Source organism: Sminthopsis crassicaudata, chromosome 5 (assembly GCF_048593235.1).
Source record: "Sminthopsis crassicaudata isolate SCR6 chromosome 5, ASM4859323v1, whole genome shotgun sequence".
NCBI lineage: Eukaryota > Metazoa > Chordata > Mammalia > Dasyuromorphia > Dasyuridae > Sminthopsis > Sminthopsis crassicaudata.
The window spans coordinates 230739151-230761018 of NC_133621.1; the positions used below are offsets into that span (position 1 = coordinate 230739151).

Consider the following 21868-nt stretch of genomic DNA (forward strand, 5'->3'; position numbering starts at 1 on the left):
ACTCACAACCCTTTTTTGCCAGAGAAAATTTTACATGACCTTAGGCATATAGGTATATAAATCAAACATTTACTGATAATAAATAAATCATAATTATGTGACCCTTCATTCAGTCAAGAGATCCTATATAGGATTGGGACCCACAGTTTTAGAAAGCTAGGGGCTAAATAAGAAGCAATCAGGTCTAAATTAGGATCTCTGATGTTAATGCAGAAGAGAGAAAAAGGAAAATTGTTGTTAGGGTACTATATTAACAAGACCTAGCAATTTATTAGATGCACGTAGGGAGTAAGAGTGAGGACTTGAAGCTGCAGATTGTAAGCCTTTCTGATAATCATGAAGGATGATGGTAAAGTGAGAAGTGGAATGTGTTTAAGGGTAAAATACAATAAACTATTTTAAAAATAATGAATTTGATATGCACTTGAAACATCCAGTTTAAAATATTTAGTATGCAGTTGATGATCAGAAAAGAAAGATGAGGGATGGATGTATGATTTGGGAGTCATCTGTATATAGGTGACAACTGAACCAAAGGAAGCTGATATTCCTAAGAATGTGCATACACAGAAAAAGAAGAGGGCCCAAAGTAGAATCCTTGAGTATGGCCTCAGGCATGAGAATAATGATTCAGAAAAAAGGGCAAAGAAGAAATGGTCAGTTAAGAGAGAAGAACTAAGAGACAGCAGTGCCATGAGAACCCTAGTAAAAGAGTGGTCAACAGTGTCAGGCTGCAAAATCAAATTCAAGGAGGATGAAGAATGAAAAAAGGTTTTGGATTTGGCAATCAAGAGATCAATGAAACCCTGGGTGACATAAGTTTCCAGTAAATGATGAAATTGGGAGTCATTGCACAGATTAAGAGCAAAAGTAAAAGCAATGAAGATATGGCATAGATACCTCTGTCAAGGAGTTTGATATGAAAGAGAGAAAACAAAGATAACTGCTTGAGAGAATAAGTTATACTAAAAAAAAATTTTAAAGACAGGTGAGATCTGAGCATCTTTCTAAGTAGCAGGGAAGGAATAGATGGATGGGGGAGAGATAAAAAATTAAAGTAGGGATGACTAAGAAAATAATTTGTCTGCCAGAAGAGAAAACAGGTCATGGAAACATGAGTAAAAGTAAAAAGAGTTGCCCAAGTAAGAAGTTACCTCTTCCTCAAGGCTGAAATAAAGGAGAGAATGGGGGATGATAACAAAAGACTATATATATGATAAGAACTGTGAAAAAAAGGGAGCTCATAGTATATGATTTAAGTATAATGAGAAGTCTTCTGCTGAGGGAGAAGGGAAAGGGAATGGTATATGCGAAGTTTAAGGAGAGAAAACTAGTTGCAACTAGTTGTGGGGAAGGGAAGAATCAGTCAGGGGAAAAATAAAATAACGGCCTTGTAATCCTGAAAAATTCATGAGATTAACATAAATTTATAGTAAACCCAGTTAACACATTTAACCAAGTGGATGGTGTTGGAAATTCCACTGGATTTGGAAGTAGTCAAGGGAACAATAGTGTAAAATTAAACTGGTTCATTACAGGGTCAAAATTGGGAATGGAGGAAAGCCAGAGCAAGGATTTCATATATTCCTAAGTGCAATTTCACACAGAGAATTTCAGAGTTGGAAAACACCTCTGTGGCTATCTAGTACCAAAAGAAACCTTCCCTATCATATATATCTAACAAGTGGTTATTCAGTTTCTGTATGAAGACCTTCAAAGAGGGAACTCTATTCTCTCCTGGAGCAGCCTATTCCACTTTGGGACAGTTCTACTTAGTATTAATTTTGTTTGCTATCAAACCTAAATTAGCCTTTCTATGATTTTCACTTTTGCTCCTCTAATGGTGCTCTCGCTCCCAAACAGAACAGTTTGCTATTACTGATACTCAGCAAGCATTTGGACATGACTCATCACTGTACCTTCACTCCTGTAAGCATGCCAGTTGTGGAAACACTAAAATCGAGGTATGCTAGCATCTCTGGGGTGGGAGGTTTATACAGCTGAGGTAACCGCTTTCTGGGCAAATCATCTGCAAGAAAATAATCCACAGTCAGAAGTGTTAGAACATGCAATTTACTGCCCACATTTTTGTCTTTTAATAGGCTGTCCTTTATGCTGTTCTCCCTTTCTCCCTTTGCTCACCAAAATGCTGTTTCTTTGTGAATAATTTTTAATGTGCATATTTGCATACAAATATATACTACCCTGGTAAGAATGAAAACTCCCTGAAGGTAGAGATTATTTCTTTTCTGTCTTTGTAACTCTCATGTTTAGTATAATGTACAGAAGACAGTAGGAGCCTAATAAATATTTCATAATTAGTTGAGTGACTTCAAATAGTTTCATAAAAATTGTTTGAATTTAGCTTCTGTGCTCTACTAAGTAAACTTTGGATTTTTCATTATGTAAAATGTATGTATTCATTATTTGGCTTTTTTGATTATGTAAAATCAACCAGGAGACCATTCTGTCACATGTGGAAATGCTTTTGTGATGATAGTACCAATAGGTTGAAGAGAAAGAAACAATTTTATGCATATTTGGTGGAATTTAATTAAAAAGTAAAATGTGGAACTCTGGATGTCAACTTGGATTCAGAAAGATGGTTATTTATAGCTCTAACGTGATATTCTAGACATTAAAACTATGATGAATTGACTGAAAGGTTTAAAAATACTTTAATGAGGTTCATACAGTCCAAGTTTCCAATGAACCAAAGGAGAGAAAGGAAGTTGGACATCTTTTGTTTTCTCTTTCCCCATTCATGAAATGCAACACCCTAGAATAGCTCCTTCTGCTTCCTTAATGAAGACTAAATTTAGATACATGAGCTTAATGATTTAAAGGCAGTGAAACTGAGCTCCAGTTTTGGAGTACCTTTATCCTTGATTTTAGACTATCTTACCCTACGGACCCAATGTCCTGAAGAGCAAAGACTTGCTTAACTAAAGCCCTCCAAAACAACTTTCTGGTTCCTGACCTGTGCCACTGCATAGGGCATTCCCATAATCTTACCAATTCCTAGAAATCTCTTAGACTAAACTCATCAATCACAGATCAATTTGTAGCATTGGCCTCATAGCAATCCAATCATATGGCATGAGCATTCAATGTTTAAGTGTGTTAAAATAAAGATATATACATGTACTCATGCACTTGTACTACGTAGTCTTACAGAAAATACACACACACACACACACACACACACACACACACACACACACACACACTTGTTCTATCTTGCAATTCATTCATGAAAACAGTAATTATGAGAATAACCATAGAGAGGCAATGTAATATAATGGAGAGAGCTAGCCTTAGAATGAGGAGAATCAGAGTTTGAGAGCTGTGTGTAACATAAACTTGCAGAACTACAAATTTGCATCAGTAATGAAATACCTGAAATCATAGGTATGGACAAAAAAAATGAATAATTTGTCTACCACTTGACATTTGAACATGGTCTTAAACTTTAGAATATTAACATATTTCATTTTATGCTAAGAAATAGTATCCATGTAAAGAAGGGAAAGGGACCTGCATGTGCAAGAATGTTTGTGGCAGCCCTCTTTGTAGTGGCCAGAAACTGGAAACTGAGTGGATGCTCATCAATTGGAGATTGGCTGAATAAATTATGGTATATGGATATTATAGAATATTATTGTTCTCTAAGAAAGGATCAGCAGGATGATTTCAGAAAGGCCTGGAGAGACTTACACGAACTGATGCTAAATGAAATGAGCAGGACCAGGAGATCATTATATACTTCAACAACAATACTGTATGATGATCAATTCTGATGGATGTGGCCCTCTTCAACAATGAGATGAACCAAATTAGTTCCAATAGAGCAGTAATGAACTGAACCAGCTACACCCAGCAAAAGAACTCTGTATGAACCTCTATATAGAATTCCCAATCCCTTTATTTTTGTCCGCCTACATTTTTAATTTCCTTCACAGGTTAATTGTACACTATTTCAAAGTCCGATTCTTTTTGTACAGCAAAATAACTCTTTGGACCTGTATACATATATTGTATTTAACTTATACTTTAACATATTTAACATGTATTGGTCAACCTGCCATCTGGGGGAAGAAGTGGGGGGAAGGAGGGGAAAAGTTGGAACAAAAGGTTTTGCAATTGTCAATGCTGAAAAATTACCCATGCATGTATCTTGTAAATATAAAGCTATAATAATAAAAAAAATTTAATTTAATTTAAAAAATAGTATCTCTGGAATATCAATATGGAGTTTATTTTCCTTTGACTCTTTATTATTGCCTTTTTACAGATAAGGAAACTGAGGTCAAGGGAAGTTAAATGATTTGCCCAAGGTTTACGTAAGTCAGTGAGTCACAGAATCAGGACTACAAATCAGATCTTTCAAAGTCTAAACAAGTGATTTTTCTGTTATACTACATCAAAAGGCAAAGAAGAGATCTTTTTAATACTTTATAATCACTTGAACATCATCCTGCCCTGCCCAAAATAAATACAACAATTGTTGGACAGTGATATTAGTGAGTTATAACATGTGTTCACAGAATTTTTTTCATTTTAAATTATTTTTAGTACTTGATATTCAGGCATCTTTGGATTTGGATCATTATAATTTCTTAGACTTTTTTTGCACTGCAATTTAGAGCAAATTAATTTGACTAGTGAATATTTAATTTTAGGTCTATATAAATAAAATGTGCTCCCATACAAATACTATGAAAATAAGTATAATTTAGCATAATCCTTTGGAATTCTTAAGTAATATGGGTTAAAGCAAATACTACTTTCTCAACAACTCTAGAACAAAGAACCTAAGAACTATGCTTGGAGGTCTGAAATCATGACGACTCTTTCACCTGTGTCAATGATGGTTGGCCATGTTTTCACATCTACAGCTGCTGCTGCCTCTCTAGACTTCAGCAACCTCATAAGGGTCTGAGTTGTGAGAATGCAGGCTGCTTTACTGACCTAGGAAACAGGTATGAGAAAAGAAGGGAAAAAAAAATAAGCAGTACTAACATCAAACATATCCTAGGCAAGTACTCTGGATTGTATCAATTTTTCTCCTACAAGCTAATGGGAATTTCAGATATCTGGGCAAAATTTCTCATTTTTCATTTTACAAATATGAGAAAATTGAGGGACAGAGAAATAATATGACTTTCTTAAAATAACAAAGCAAGTTAGTGGGAAAGTTGGAAATCGAATCTAGTCCTTCTAAAATCCAGTCCATGAAGCAGGTATGAAAAAATGTGAATTTATTTTTAATAATATATTAAAATATAATAAATATGAAAAAAGCAGGTATGAAAAAAATCTCTCTTATATTTTTCTTCTTGAAGCATATAAAAGGAAGGTGTTATTTATTTCTAGACTTGGACCAAAATCTATTTCTGTAATCTTACATTTTCTCCTACATACTGACATGTAACAACAACAATAATAATATATACTTATATAGCACTTGATGTTTACATAATACTTTCCATCGTTTGATTTTTCTCATATGATTTTTCTTCATATGACTCCCACAACAATACTGTGAAGTATATACTACAGATATTAGTGCCTGATTTTACAGGTAGAGAAACTAAAGAGAGATAAATGAAGTACTTGAAGGTGGGATTTGTATTGAGGAACTATCCTGACTTTTGAGTTTTGAGCTCTTTTTACCATACTACACTGTCTGATATATTTGGAAAGCAGAATTTTCATTTTCAGATCCTTGAACTCTACTATCCAGACTGTGATGAAGTTTTTGCAGAATATACCTCTTAGGACTTAAGGAAATCTACACTAAACACTCCTTGATCCTATGGACATAAGCCATTCTCAGAAAAACATTATATACATTTGAAATGAAAACTTAATACAACGACCAGGAAATTGCCCTGTACTCTAAAGTATAAGTGGATTCAATGCAAGCAAACATATTTATCTTGGATCTTGTGACACTTGGATACTATATATTTTTGGAGCAATTTATGCCATTGGGACCCAATGTCTGATTAAAAAACAATTTTGTTCATACCATGGCAACAGATTACTCTACAAATATATTGGGGCATCACTGTTGGGCGTCTTTTAATATCATGCCAGATTATATTCCAAAGTAACAAAATCAAGAATAAATCAGGGTAGGGCAGAATGAAGAGATCATGTGGAAAAGAGTAAGAGAAGTTTTGTGGGTTTTTAAGTAATAAAAATTACATATTCCTTCAATGGGCACCACAAACACTTATATTCTCTAACTCACTAATCATAATTGCAATAGAATGCTCCTCTATCTCCAGGCATTATATAAAAGTTGAGAGGCAAGATTAAAGTAAAGAGATCTAGCAAAAATTAAAGTGAGTTTTCATGATATTCTTAAATGAACTTTAATCATTTTAAAGTGAAAACCAATTTGGAAAGCCCCTGAGAATCATTCAATTGTCTGAACCCAGATGGGATGGTGATCAAAACAACAACTAGCTTGATTACACTTAGCGCTTACATCAACAATCATGCGGACAGTGGGTAGGGTAGCAGTAAGATTCTGAGCATGAGGTGGTCGAACTGTCACAGGAATGCACCCAGCATATAGACAGCCATAGAACGCAGCAATTAACTCAATGCCTGCAAGGCAACAGGAGGGGACATTGTCACAGAATATCATTTAACATGCCAAGTATTAGAACTCTCCACAACAGATATTTGTTCTGTTCATCAAATTATATGCCAAATGGGTAATTCAGGTAAAATTTAAGCAGTGATGTTAGCAAGGAAGTTCACAAAGAGGTGAAAAGATCAAAGAAAGCAAAAGAGAGAGACCAAGAAAATTAGTCAGTACATTTTATGGGGGGAAAAATTGAGGTTCAAAAAAAGCTCAATGATATAATTTAATGGAAATATTATAAAGACCCATGCTTAGGTCCTACGAAACCAATTGCACAAATACGAGATAGGGGAATCATGATTTAATAGCAGTTCATGTAAAAAAGACCTAAGAACTTAAATTGAAATGTTTCAATTAGGGGAGATTAAAGTCCTATGTGTTCACTCTGGGTCAGATAAGACTAGGAGTACTATTTTCAGGATTAGCTACTAAACATTAAGAGGAACAGAGGAAAAGGAGGAGGATAATGAAATGGGTGGAAGTTAGGTCCTCAGAGTAATGAATGGAGGGATGGGGGATGTTTAGTTAGTGAAAGAAAAGAAGAAAGTGGGGCTTATGCTATATTCCAACATTTAAAGGGTTCTCATGAAAAAGATTCATTAAATCTACTCTGTATAATTTCAAGAAGCAGAATAAAGGTCAATTACTAGAAGAATCAATTCTTAGTTATAAGAAGATAAATTTTAGTTTATTATAAAGAAGAACTTTTTAATAATTATGGTAATCCAAACAGAATGGGCTGCTTTCCTACTGAGATAGTGTTCCTTAGAAATATTCAAATAAAAGCTGGATCATATCTATAAAAGGGATCCTAAATTAGGTAGGAGCTGGCTAGATGATCTCTACAAGTCTTCTCTTACTCTAAGACTATATAATGACGAGAGGAATATAAAGGGAATGGGAGTATAAAGTATTAGGGAAAGAGACTGGGAAAGAGACAGGAATAAAGCACAATGCAAAGAATAACAGAACAATCTAAATATTTCAACTAGTAATCTTGCCACTATGCATACACAAAGTGTCATCAAATAATTCTAACTTTCTTTTACTATGAAGATGTTGCTAAGTAGTATGGAGAAAAACCACAGAAGAATCGAAAATAGCAATAATGGAAGCAATTTACAGTTTAATCACACCATGAAAATGCAAATATATAATTTCTACAACATTTTTGAGTCATGGTAATTTTAGAGATTAGTGAGTTAGAAATGACAAATGAAATATTCCTTATTCCTGAACTTGCGAAGTAGACATGCAGAGCCTTTAATGACTCTGAGGTTAAGTGGCAAATAATTGAAGCTTGGGATTAAAGAATAATGATGTTCGTTCAAAACCTTACCAGGTGGATAAAGAAGCACTACGTTGTCTCCTGCATTTAAGTGTCCCTTATCATAAAGAATCCCTGCAATTCTCTCTGCTCTTTTATGAAGCTGAAGGCAACTGGCTGTGCACACAGTAGTTCCCTTTAAACAGAAGCAAAATGAAAATATGAAAGCAGAAAAAACAATGCAAGGGCACCTAAGTGGTGTAGTGGATAGAGAATCAGGCTTGGAGTCAGGAGGATTTGAATTCAAATACGACCTCAGATGCTTGACACTTATTAGCTGTGTGACTCTGGGCAAGTCATTTAACCCCAATTGCCTCACTAAAAAACAAACAACACAACCCAATATACAGCCAATTCTCAATCTAAATGGATATTACGTCTTTGTAGATTATCCATATCAAATTCAGAATCCCAGTTCAAATTCTCTTTGCCATTCAGTACTTAGTTTTGTGTTTCTTTTCTTTATTCTTTTTGTTCGAAGTTTAGAAAATACATATTAATTTTATGTTAATTTAAATCAAACATAATAAGAAAAATATTATTCTGGATTTTAAAAAGTTTCTATGCAATGCAAGCCAAACTCCAAAATAAAAAATTTTTGGATTATATGTGCTGTTGCATGTTTCCATTAAAGATCTTATGAACTGTCTGTATTCTATGGACAGGAAGTAGAATAAATTTTGCTGGCAAATAACAATTTAATACTCTAATAATTTTGAAAAATCATCCTTATTTGGAATAAGGAAAAAAGCAGATTTCTTGTTTAGAGTTTATACATAGAGGATACTTTACTGAATGAAAAATCTATCAAAGGTACACAGAATAATATGGAATTTTCAACTACCTTGGCATTCAGCAGGAGGAAGAGTATATGGTCAGGAGTGGCTTGGGCTCTCCACTGTAATACCTCTGCCAGGAACTGGTGCTGTAAGCATAAAAATGAGAAAACAGGGTCAACAACCTGTGAATCCTAAGCTGGCTCCTGTTCTATAGCTCCAATTTCTACCATAAGACTATCTACTGTTGCAAAAGTCATATCTGGAACACTTACTTTTCTCACCAAATCATTCTCTTCAATTTGCCCAAGATCTCTCCCTGCAGCTTGTGCAATTCGTTTTCCAGCAACCAGGTTCCCAACCATCACAGAGGCAGGACCTACAACTATAAACAAAGATGAAATTAATCTCAAATTGTACTTCTCTGAAAGCATTTTCTGCCTTTATTCCCACCCTCTTAGCTCGCTCTGTCTCTGGAAAGCATTTCCAAACAGAATGATAACTGGTTCATATCAAGCACTAATTTATTTTGCATCAATCAGAGAACAAAATTATAAGGATACTAAACCTAGAAATACAGATCTGGAGAAAAAAATCTTTGAGGAGAAATAATAATAATGGGTATTTAAGTAATGCTGTAAAGTACAAAGGACCACATATATTATCTCAGTTGATATTCACAATAATTGTGGGGATAGGTAATCATTGGTATCATCATCTTCCTTTAATAGGAAAGAAAGATGAGTTTTAGAGAGACTATGTAAGTAAATTGCTTGGGATTGCACAGCAATTGCATCAAGAATTGTTTTGTTTTTCAAATCTAGGTGTGTCCTGATTCCAAGGTGAATTGCCAGCCTCCCTGGACTTTATAAAACTTAACAGATGACATCTAAATTGAGTAATGTACAGAGAGGGCACTGTTGATTTTTAGGTAAATTAAGCATGCATTTCAATGTACTTTTGTGTGTGTGTGTGTTTGTTCATCATACATTTCTTGGGAGGTGACATTAATAGAATAACTACGTTGCCAATAGTATTGTATTTGTGCCTCATTCTCACCAGCTCAGCACAACTTCTCCATCCATCTGTTCCTGGCAAATGAGAACCTGGGCACTGCATGGTCTCCATTTCTCCACGTTCTCACCCAGTTTTGATAACTGTGTCACTATGTCCATCTTCCCTTCTATACCTTCATTACTGTCTCTGCACCTGGCATAGTTTGCAAACTACTTCATCTCTACTTATCTATCCTTGCACTCTGAGATCTTGGCATATAACTTTAGGATTAACTAGTTTGAATGGCACATAAAAGGGGAAAAAGGATGATGAAGATTTAATACAAGATTCAAAGTACTATTACTTTGAGCATTCAGGAGAATATGGTGACAGCTTCCCCAAACAGAATCCTTCATTTAAAAGGTATATATGATTTCAACTTCAATGTAATGGAATTTGGTGTACAAACTGTGTGTACCTACTTAAGCAAGATAGTAAGCTTCTGTCATTATGTTTAAATGTGAGTAGAGTCATACACCCCCCCCCACACACACACACCATATACATATTTTGATCCATGAATCCTTCCATCAGCTTCTTTATCCTACCTTTCTGAATACCAATCCTGGCACCTAGTAAATATCATGTATTTCCTAATTAGGTAAGCAGTAGGTATCCAGTAAATGTGGATGATTAAAAATATAAGTGTGTACCTAATTTTCAATCATTGGATAACTATAGTTCATATTACTACAGAGAAGAATCTACTTTATATAAATGTTTTAATAGATAAATAAATCTGCCACTCCCAGAAAGACTGAGAGGTAGTAGAAAGAGCTTTCAATAATTTACTGCTGTACTTAAAATTTTTTTTGCAAAATATTTTACAATTTTTATCACAATTAAATACTACCAACTAAAGACAAAGGTTTAGAGTATATTCTTTTTCTTTCTTTTTTAGAGTATATTCTTAAAATATTTTACTATGAAAAACACACTTATGGGCTGGGTAGAGGTATTGTGTAGTGCAAGCATGCTCATTAGGCTGATGACTCTGAGGATCTGATTTTAGTTTTGAGACACTAGTGAGTTCCTTCAGCTTTTTTCATCAGTTTCCTCATCAGTAAATAAAGAACTTAATCTAGACTGTTTTGGAGGCCTTTTTTCTCAAACACGTGATTGTTTCTCAGTAATGTACAAACATGGGGGTCTTTCGTGCTATTAGCAGTAAATAAAAAATACTTAAGTTCTCAGAGAAAACAAATCATTAATAAAATTTGAAGCTACAAAGGCAACATAGTACAGTACAAATGTGGAATTCCATGACCTGGATTTGAATCCCAGTGTGAACAAGTCACTGAACTTTTATAAGGTCTGGATTCTTCGTGGGTAAAATGAAGGGATTAGTTCTTCTAGGGTTTCTTAACCTCGAGTCCAAAGATTTAAGGAGCCTGTCATCTTGGATGAGACTAATCTCTAATTCTTCAATCATGAATTAAACAAAACAAACCCATTATTCTGAGAAGATTGACTTAAAAAAAAAAAAGGTCAATCAGCTCAGGCCTAGATTCAAGATGATCTTATCACTAAGAGGTGAGTAGCAGTGATCTTATCACTAAGAGGTGAGTAGCAGGGATAGATAATGATAAACCTCAAGAAGGGAGTTTTTGTTGGTGCTTTGTTACCCATTATGTTATAGCTTTTGCATAAGTTTTGTCACCTTAAAAAAGAAAAAAAAAAAAAAAAAAGGAAATGAAGAGAATCTAAATTATGGCAACTGAAGGAGGCTTGAATCAGCTTTTTTCCTTTAAGTTAGAATTTAGGCCCTTGGAGTTAACACATTACCTGGTTGTTTTTGCCGGGGTTTTGGCAAATTGGTGACACATGTATGTGGGCACATAAGAATATTACAAGGATGCAGAGACCCCTCCAGAAAGTGCTGTTTTGTCTGAGATATATGGATTCCTCCAAGTGGAGTTTTTGGCAAAGTATTGGCTGGAACTAGAGCAAGACAGTATACCCCCACTTGATGAATACTGTCAATTGCCTAGATAAACACAAAGAAAAATTATTAATTAATTAATTTTATTATATGCAAGATCAGATCCTTCTACTATATTTTATTTTAACACCCTTACTGCCCAGGGCCTCTTCCTCTCTCCCTATTATAAGTTTTAGTTCATCATTTAGTTCATCATTAGGAAATTAACATGTTAACATGTTAATACATAGAAAGGACATTATATTCCTTCCAGTTAAGTCTTGTAATTTGGGAGGAAGGAAGGAATCAAGGTTGGATGGATGACAACAACTACATACAAATCAATACACCCTCTTTAATCCTTTTTAATCTGTGGCAGAATTGAAAAGTGAAAAACAATGGAAAAGCAGTCTGAATAAGCACACACAATTTCCTAAATAAGCTCCTATGAGTCTGTGGCTGAGCTGAAAACTGGACCAAGTTGTCTTAGTCTTTCATTTGGTAAGCTAAGGCAGACTATCATTCCCCAGCTTAGCTAAATTTAAGCAAACTGGTTTAAGCAATTGCATATGATAAGTTTAAGGATGACGAGAGATGCGTCCTTAAAGGAGAATAAGTTAATGACCAGAAGCAAAAACTATCTTATAAAGTAGGCACTAGATCATGACACTAAAAGAGAATGACAATTAATTTTTACCTTAAAATATAATAGGGCCTAAGTAGATGCTTTTGAATTAAATTTTTCTCTTGGCCTGTTGATTTCTGAAGTCATCTTACCTACCTTGCATTTGTTTTGTGCTTTTTCTGTACAAACTTATGTGTGTACATGTTGCTCTCCTGATATCATATAAACTTTTTGTTTGTTTTTTTTTTATCCCCAATACCTAGTACAGTGCCTTGTACACAGTAGGTTCTTTAAAATGCTTATTGATTGCTTTATAAATGCACATTTCTAATAACATCTTTTTTATTTATATTCTGTGGCAAGTCAAGTTGTGTTACAGTGAAGATTCATAACACTCCAGCGAAATAGTAAGATGCAAGTAGATCTAATTTGTAGACTTTACCTTGGCAAAGTCTTATATCCACACAATTTGCCTGGCTCTTCCATATATCATGTGTTTTCATATGTCAGAGCTCTTGAAATCATAGGAATGGTTTGAGGTAAGGAATAACACTTTGTAATGCCTCATAAATTGGTATGCAAAGGGATCATACAGTTCAGTACACATTAAGTACCTATTATGCAAAAAGCTCCACACACTGAAAGACAAAAAAACCAAACAATCCCCTCAGGGAGCATGTATAGAGGCAGATAAGTATAAGGAGAGTTTTAACATGGGGAAAACAGGGACATGAATAGAAAGCTATAGCAGAAGAGCTGGGAAGGGGAAGGAAGGCAAGGAAATCAAGGCAAGTTTTCACCAAGTTTTTACCATGCAATGCATCTTTCTATGTCAGATATAATATAAATGTTGTCTCGCTATGTCTAAATGCTACTCATTCTTTAAAACATAACACAAATACTGCCTCCTCTATGAAGTATTTTTTGATAGCCAATGATTTATCCCTTCTCTGAACATGCTACATTTACAGTGTATAAACTATCTAGTGCTACTTTCTTAGTCAGACTAGTTTCTCACTCCTTAAGGGTTGGAACCATTCTTTCCTAGAACCTGCCAAAGCTCTACCATTATTATTGTTCAATAAATAGCTACTGGCTCATTGAAAACTACAAGTTGAAAATATGTAACTATATAAGGATCACCAATTTTATGGGTGGAAAAACAAAGAAAATTGAAATTCTTTAACTCAAACTCATATAAGAAAAAGACATGAATGACCTACAAAAGAGGAGTGCAGTTACTAGGTGGCAGCCAAGTGGAAGGGTCTTGATGATTCACCACTTGGACAAAATGAATGGTACCTCTCAGTCCTCTAGCCTTTGCCAGTAGTACTCAAATATATGTGGATGACTGCTGTAAAGAACAAGGTGGAGGCCACAATTTGCAGGCGAGATGAATGCTAACATCCTTATCAAGTGGAAGTAATGACTATTCTCTCTGTAGCAATAAAACTGACAGATCCTAACTGCCCAAATCTGAGAGGATGGTTTACCTGTAGCACTCGGCTCATCCACTGGAAGCTATCTTCCTCAGAAGCATCAGGACGCTGCTCTGCTACCACTACAATGCGCTCATCATAAAACACAGACACAGAGAAGACCGCGATCCTGAAAGAGGAGATCATAAATACAAGGTTGAATGAGTATTCAAGTATTCACTGAAATGAAATGAAGCATGGAGCCTTGGGAAAAGCACTGTACTAAGAGTACAAGAGCTCAGTTGGAGTTCCAGTTATAATCTTGCTAGCTGAGTGACTTGAGCAAATATTGGTGTCTCAATTTCCATCATATGTAAAATAAGGCTAGTACTTACATCAATTAATTCACAGAATTGTCTGGGGCTTTCTTTTATAAGTATATAAAAAAAGATCTGTGACCACAAATAATTAATTTGGGCTATCACTATTATAGAGAAAGGGGACATCAATGCAAGGAAGAATAATAGGAAGTGCCACTCATCCACTCTAGGATCTGATGATACAAAGAAGAAACAAAACAGTCCTGGAGAAAATTACAATATAACAGAAGTCATAAGAGAAACAAACAAACAAAAAAATCATAACTAACAAACAGTACAGTATAAAATATCTGAGAAAGGAAACTACTTATAAATGAGGAGATTAGGGAAGGCTTCAGAGAGAGAAGGGTAATGAAGTTGGGCCTTGAAAAATGTCAGAAATGTGAGGAGACTGTCCAATGAATGGGAGACAGAAAATATGGAGGCTGGACCTAGCCCTGGAATGTAAAGTATATCAAAGCAGGATCTTAGGAAGATAGGTGGAGCCAGATTACCGAAAGCCTTAAATCCCAGGGGTAAAAGTTTACTTTATACCAGAGGTTCTTAACCAAGGGATATATGAACCTGGATTGGGGGGGGGGGGGGATTACATTTTAAGTTCTCTGACCTCTAATTGAAACTTAATTTCTTTCAGTTACTTAAAATGTTTATTCTGAGAAGGGGTACACATATTTCACCAAACAAAGGAGGTACACAACTACAAGAAAGTTAAGAACCCCTGTTTTACAGGCCATGGGAAACCACTCTTTAAGCAAGGAAATGACATGGACAGATTTGTACATTAGAATGATTCCTATTGTAGTGAAGTGAAAGGGAGAGGGGAGAGTTCTAGCAGTAGGGCACCAGTCAGCAGATTATTTTTGTTCCAGTATAGGCAATAAAGAATAGAATTAGAATATAAGTAGTAGACATGAAAAGGAGGGGGTAGATTTGAGAGGAATTGTGTAGTAAGAATTGATATGACTTGGTAACAGGTTAGATGTGAAAAAAAGGATAGAGTCAAGAATTGGATTGGATATCTTCTAAGGAACTTTTCAACTACAAATCTATGACTAATGGTGGTGCCATCAAAACAAAGAGAAAGTGGGTGGAGGGGATAGTTTGGAGGGGAAAATGCATTCAGGTTTCAACACAATGAATGTGAAATGATAGCTGAAAATCCAAGTTGAGATATCAAGCAGGCAGCTGAATAAGTGGGATGAAATTTTACAAATCTGCTTTATAAAACAAAGAAAGTTAGACTAGGTCATAGCCAATATTTCTCAATTACATATAAAGTTTTTTTTAACCTTCATTTAAAAAAAAAAAAAGAGAAAAATAAAGTAAGAAAAGTATGTTTCAATTTGTGCTCAGAGTTCATAAATTAAAATGCCTTCTAACAGTTTCCAGTCTGGATTAGAGATAAAGATTTGTGAATCATCTGCACAATGTTTCTTGCACAAAGGTGATGATTCTTGAAGCCATGTTGTTTTTCAGTTGCATCTGACTCTTCATTACTCTATTTGGGGTTTTCTTGGTAAAGATGCCGGAATGGTTTGCCATCTCCTTCTCCAATTCATTTTACAGAAGAGGAACTGAGGCAAACAGACTTAAGTGACTTGCCCAGGATCACTTAGCTAGTAAGTGTCTAAGGCCAGTTTTGAGCTCCATTCTGTAATCAGCCAGATCCCAGTACTTCACTATCCATTGCCAGGACTATTAGGCAGGGCCAAGAACTCACCATCTAATACCATGTTCTCATCCTACTTCCTAGCCTTCCATCTCTCCTTCAAGAACTGATCTTCAAATCACTTACCATTGTTTCAGAGAAAGGAAGGACAAAAGAAGGGCAATGGCTCCACATAGAATTCTGAAAGTTACTTGTTATTACCTATATTCAAACTTTAATGCATATATTGTTTTCCTTTAAAAAATATGAATTCTTTAAGGGTAGGGGCTGTTTCACTGAATGACAGAATTCCAAATTTAGAGCTGAAAGGAGGCTTCTTAGTCCAACTGTGAAGTGACCAGCCCAAGAGAACATTGGGAATAGAGGATGGAAAATGCATCTGATTCAGGGTCAGCTTCCCCCAAGGCCAGTCCTCAGGCCATACTCTTCTCTGTTGCCTCTCACTTTCATTTTAGTCCTTGTATCCCTTGTCCCTGGTACAGTACTTGGAACACAGTAGGTGCTTAATAAATGCTTGTTGGACTGTACTGAAGTGGGAGACTGGAAAACTCCACATCTGGTGTGTGGAAAGAATGAAGAAAAGAGCACATGAGAGAGTGATGGAAGATAATAGAGGAGAGCACCCAGAAAGAATGTGTGGTCCCTAATGAGTATCTGTGATGTCTTATAAAACCCAATAGCTTTTTCTCAGGTCTTTCGGCAACCTTAGAAAATGAAGATCATTCTCTCCTCCTCTAGACTTTGAGAAGGCAAACAATTTGATAAAGGTCACACATGCAGTCATACAAAACAAAAACAGAAGCTTCTTAACCTTCAAATACTAGCTAGTATTTGAAGCTCTCTACAATCCAGCTACTACATCCCCTTTCTATTACTTTCTACTTCTTACTTCCTGGGACTCTGTATTCTAGCTAAACTGGACTAATGTTTCCTGAACTCAACAGGCTACTTTCTGTATATCTATAGAAGGTGTGGACATTCTCTTCTCATCCCTGCCTTTCAGAGTCTTTCATTTCCTTCAATAATAGTTAGCATCTCAAAGCTAAACTTAGGGTGCTATTTCCTCTATGAAACCTTTCTTGTATTCTTTTCTTCCTCAATTTTTTTTGAAGCACTACATTTTAAAGTGTGAATCTTTCCTCTCCTCTAAAACACCTCCGTAAACTTCCAACATAGTTCTTAGGATATCATATTGAATGTAGAGGTGCTTAGTAAATGTGTCAAAAAAGACTGATCTTTCTGAATTCAAATGTGGCCTTATAGACACTTACTAGCTGTGTGACCCTGGACAAGACACTTTACTCTATTTGCCTCAGTTTAGTTATCTGTAAAATGAGCTGAAAAAGGAAATGATGAACCATTCTAGTACCTTTGCCAAGAAAACCCCAAATGGGGTCACGAAGAGTTGAACACTACTGAAAATGACTGAACATGTCTTGTAGGTAGATGGTTATTTTAATCAGGAAGTGAAATTCCATTTCCTGAAAGCAGGAACTGTTTTTTTTTTTTTTTTTTTTTTTTTTTTTGCCTTTCTTTATACCTCTGGCATTTAGCTCAGTGCTTGGTATATGGTAAATACATAAAGCTTGGCTCACTTGACTTCACTTGGGAACAGGAGATTCAATACTTTTAAACATGCTCTGTGCCATAAAGGTAATTTAATTGCTGTAAAAACTCGAGTATAATCATTCTATCAAGAATTCTTAGCCCTCATCTAATGCTTCAAGCATATTTAAATTTTCTATCACTCACCTGCCCCTATAGACAGTTTTTATGGATTCAACTGCCAATCCAGTTGCAACAATGTCATCAGCATTATGTCTTCGGCCACTAACTATCTGCAACCCATCCATTTTTCCAACCACGAATACAAGACTACCCTGAAAAATAAAACATAGCAGCCAATGGGTATCTGATTTGAGGGAACATATATCTGTCTCAGTATATCTACTTGACTAAAAATTTCCTGCTCCACACAGAAGACATTCTCTTCTATTTGTTTCTTGAATAGACTATTAGGTTAAAGCCTTAAAAATACAAAAGCACAATGAGTGATCCCATAATTTTCCACATTAGTCAGTCACACAACTTATTTTCCTGATCCAGAACTAAATGTTAGCCTATTTTTATTCTAAATTATTCAAGTAACACAATTATTGATTTACATGTTACAATTATATAAGACAGGAACCAGGAAGAACAAAAATTCTCAAGTGGAATCTGTTTTCTTAGTTTTTTCAAGGACAAATTTACATTTGTGCAAAAAGAAACCATGAGATACTTATTCATATGTTATTCAGGGATCAATCTGTAGGGTCAAGGTAAATGGAAACATCACATGCTGGTATTTTGTGTAGGTCAATCAAGGGAAAGAGAAGCAAGGCATTTCATTCTTGTTAGAAAGCCCAAAAGGTTGCTTACAAGGTAGTCTAACCAACATTTCTTTTGACTGTCAGCTTTCCTGAATTTCTCAAATATACTTCAATCCTGATTATAAAGGACCATAAAACACATGGTAACTATATTACCATGGTAATACGTCCTTTTTTTTTTTTTTTTAACAGTTAAATTTTTTTTTTAATGGAAGCTTTTTATTTTCAAAATATATGCAAGGATAATTTTTCACCACTGACCCTTGCAAAACCTTTTGTTCCAATTTCCTCTCCCTTCTCCCAACCCTCTTCTCACCTAAATGGCAAATAATCCAATATATTAAACATGTAAAAATATATGTAAATCCAATATAGGAATGCATATTTATACAATTATCTTGCTGCACAAGAAAAATCAGATCAAAAAGGGGAAAAAAATGAGAAAGAAAATAAAATTCAAGCAAACAACAACAAAAGAAGTGAAAATGCTATGTTGTGATCCATACTCAGTTTCTACAGATCTCTCTCTGGGTATAGATGGCTCTCATCATCATGAGATCATTGGAACTGACCTGAATCCTTTTTAAAAGTAATTTTTACTACCTTTCTATAAATTAAAATGTGATCATCAAGACAAATTTGGCAAGTATAATTGCATAATGATAACTCTGAAAATTAGAAATGTCTTATTTTATGGAGCCAAATAAACTGGGCAGCCAAAGTGATACCACCTACTTCATAAAATAGGTTATAATTTTAATTGAAATTATTTTAATTAATAAGTCATGTTTCACAATTCCACCATATAATAATAAAAATCTGATTGCTCAGTATTTCATCTTGAATATAAAAAAAACATGAGAAATGAAGTATTACTTACTGGCCCAACAAATCCAAGCAATCCTGATCGGACAAAGGGCACTTCTCCAATAGGAGACCCTGCAGCATTAGTTGGAATCACCTAAAAGGAAAAAGTCAAATGATTTAATGTAACATTATAATTTGAAATATATTTTATTTGATCAAAGTCACTAATACATTACATGTTTTAGTTAGACACTGTTGGTTTGTTTTTTTAAATCACTCCCAGGTCTTAAACAAAGTAACATTATAGAAAGAAAAAAAGTTGGAAATTTCAATTTATAAATTCAAGGAAGTACTTTTCTTCCTTTTAATTACATTTTAAAAAATATTATTTTTCTACCATACATCTATCTATCCATTCGCTTATTTAGCACTCAAAATCAGGCATATGTAACTACCTGAACAAAATCCATATTGGACAATTGAAAAATTTTCATCACTCCAAAATTGACAGTTTCATGTCATCTAGAATTGAATCTTCCAAATACAGAGAGAACTACTGTGTGAGAATCTTGTTCTTACAAAAGTAGGGAGCTACTAGAAGGTAAAATATAAGATAAGATAGATACCTCAAATGTGTTTTTAGTCACACCAGCAAGTCCAAAGTACATCATGCCTCCTGTTCTAGAGCTGACGCAAATTTCTCCAATTTCGTCTGTTTTGCAGAGGTGGGGGGGTCCATCTGGTTTTACAATGCACATCATCCCTAATGCATGGAAAATATGGTTCATGAGCATGTATCACCAAATGATTTAAACTATCCATAGGAATGTTGGCATAGTTGAAACCATCCCTTCTCTTTCATGAGATCACGGTCATAAATTGAGAGCTAAAAGAAACTTCTGAAGCCATCCAGAACAGGGGAGAGTCCTTTTTTCTGCCAAGGGCCATTTAGAACTTTATAACATCATTTGCAGGCCATACAAAATTATCAATTTACAGAACTCAAGCAGTGGGAAGTTGTTGTATCTAGCTTTCAACACATGATCATCTGCAATTATTACTTAAGCAAATGATTGCTTAAGACTCATATGGCTTGCAAATGTTTCCTATTCCTGATATCTAGACAATTAGTACTTAAACAAAGGATCTGTAGATATATTTTATTATATTTATAAACTTGGATTAAAAAAAAAAAACCAGCATCTTTATTTCCAGTCACTTCTACATGAAAATTAGCATTTTAAAAATAATAAATGTTATCAACAAAGAAAAATAGTATTAGCAGTACCTGTGGACTTTGTCATCAATAGAACTCATAGATATTTAAATATTACATTGTTATGAGAGAACTCAAAATATTGTTCATCCTCACCATTACTTTGAAATAACAACAGTTATTAGACTTAACTGCTCAATCATATGATTACAATTTTCTTCTTTATAGGTTGCAGAGGGCAAGAATTCTGAAAAGGTATACTTAAGACTCAGTATGATTGATTTAATCTTACAAGATATTAACTCAGTAGAATTGATGAGATAATGGTTCTCTAGTGATATAATGATTGGCTTATACTCAGTATGACGAATTGATATAATTGTAATAGAGTATTTAAACGGTCAGAATCAGATAGAAGTCAGAGACTAAGATGTACAGACTGCTGACTGGTTGATTGGAAGAGACAAGAGACTGTAGACTGGCTGACTGACTGAGACTGCTGGTGCAGACTGGGAGACTGAAGGAGACAATAAAGACTTTGGACTTTATTCCAGACTATTCTCGTGGTTATTATTCTGCTGAGATCAAGGCTGGTCTCAAAGCCCTCCAGAAAGCTAGCCAGAACATTACATTTTGGCACCCAAATGTGGATGTAAAGTTTTACACTCAGCAGTTTGACTGACACAATTGTGAGTTCAATGGAGAAGTCCCCATGACCAGGAAATAGGATGAGTATAAAAACAGACAAGCAGGAAACTTTGGTAAGGGCTAAACTAGTGTTTCAGCTGAAATGGGACAAATGCTTAGAAAAGAGCCTTCCCCACTCCAAAGGAAGTGTGTACAATGCATAATTAAGCTAATAAAAAACCAAGGTTTGAGTGTAAACTTGGAAAGCAGATCATTAGAAACATTAGAGTACTCATCTCCTTGGTTCTCTAAGGAAGAAAAATTAGAGCCAGATAAGTGGAAACTAGTGGGAGAGCAATTAATTGAATATTACAATGATAATTGTCCTGATTCAATTCCTAAGGAAACATTCTATATGTACAATATAATCCAATTGGCTTTAGAGAATCCCACAAGCAGCTGAAAAGCATGAAGAATTGGACAAGAAAGGAGTTAAATACAGTGCTGATGAAATTAAGGAGTATGGTGCTTCTCAATCAGCACAACCCATGCAGTAGCTTTGTCTACCCCATGACACAATTACAAAGGGCACTAATTAAAGCTAAAAATGAAGGAAATGATATATCTGATTTAAAAATAGAAGTATATCCTGTGATTAAAGAGTTTGACTCTTCAGATCAAGAAAAAAGAAAATACACTCCGTTTAATCTAGAAATTATCAAAGATCTGAAAAAGGCTTGCACTCATTATGAGTCTACATCATCTTATGCTAAAATTATATTAGAGAATTTGATCTTTGAAGTTTTAACTCTTAATGATTGGAAATCTATAGCAAGGACATGTTTAGAACCTGCACAAAACTTGTTGTGGCTTTCTGAATATAATGAACTCTGTAGAATACAACCTAACGAAATAGGCAACCTGGAATTAATATACCAGTCACCTCTGACCAACTAATAGGTTTATGTTAGGATTACTGGGTGAGAACTCAGGTTTTCTGGACGGTTACAAGG

General features: G+C 34.9%; 1 protein-coding gene across 1 annotated transcript in view; it reads right to left on the bottom strand.

Moving 5' to 3' along the window:
- The window catches only part of DIP2B (disco interacting protein 2 homolog B), a 192624-nt gene that overhangs the window by 30431 nt on the left and 140325 nt on the right, over positions 1–21868 (bottom strand). Inside the window, exons 19-29 of the mRNA XM_074270405.1 lie at positions 19639–19775; positions 19086–19166; positions 17586–17713; positions 13860–13974; positions 11606–11807; positions 9040–9149; positions 8833–8913; positions 8001–8124; positions 6500–6621; positions 4860–4971; positions 1920–2029 (exon numbers count right to left, since the gene is read on the bottom strand). Of these exons, the coding sequence (XP_074126506.1) occupies positions 1920–2029; positions 4860–4971; positions 6500–6621; positions 8001–8124; positions 8833–8913; positions 9040–9149; positions 11606–11807; positions 13860–13974; positions 17586–17713; positions 19086–19166; positions 19639–19775 (1322 nt within the window). The remainder of the gene's footprint in view (positions 1–1919; positions 2030–4859; positions 4972–6499; positions 6622–8000; positions 8125–8832; positions 8914–9039; positions 9150–11605; positions 11808–13859; positions 13975–17585; positions 17714–19085; positions 19167–19638; positions 19776–21868) is intronic.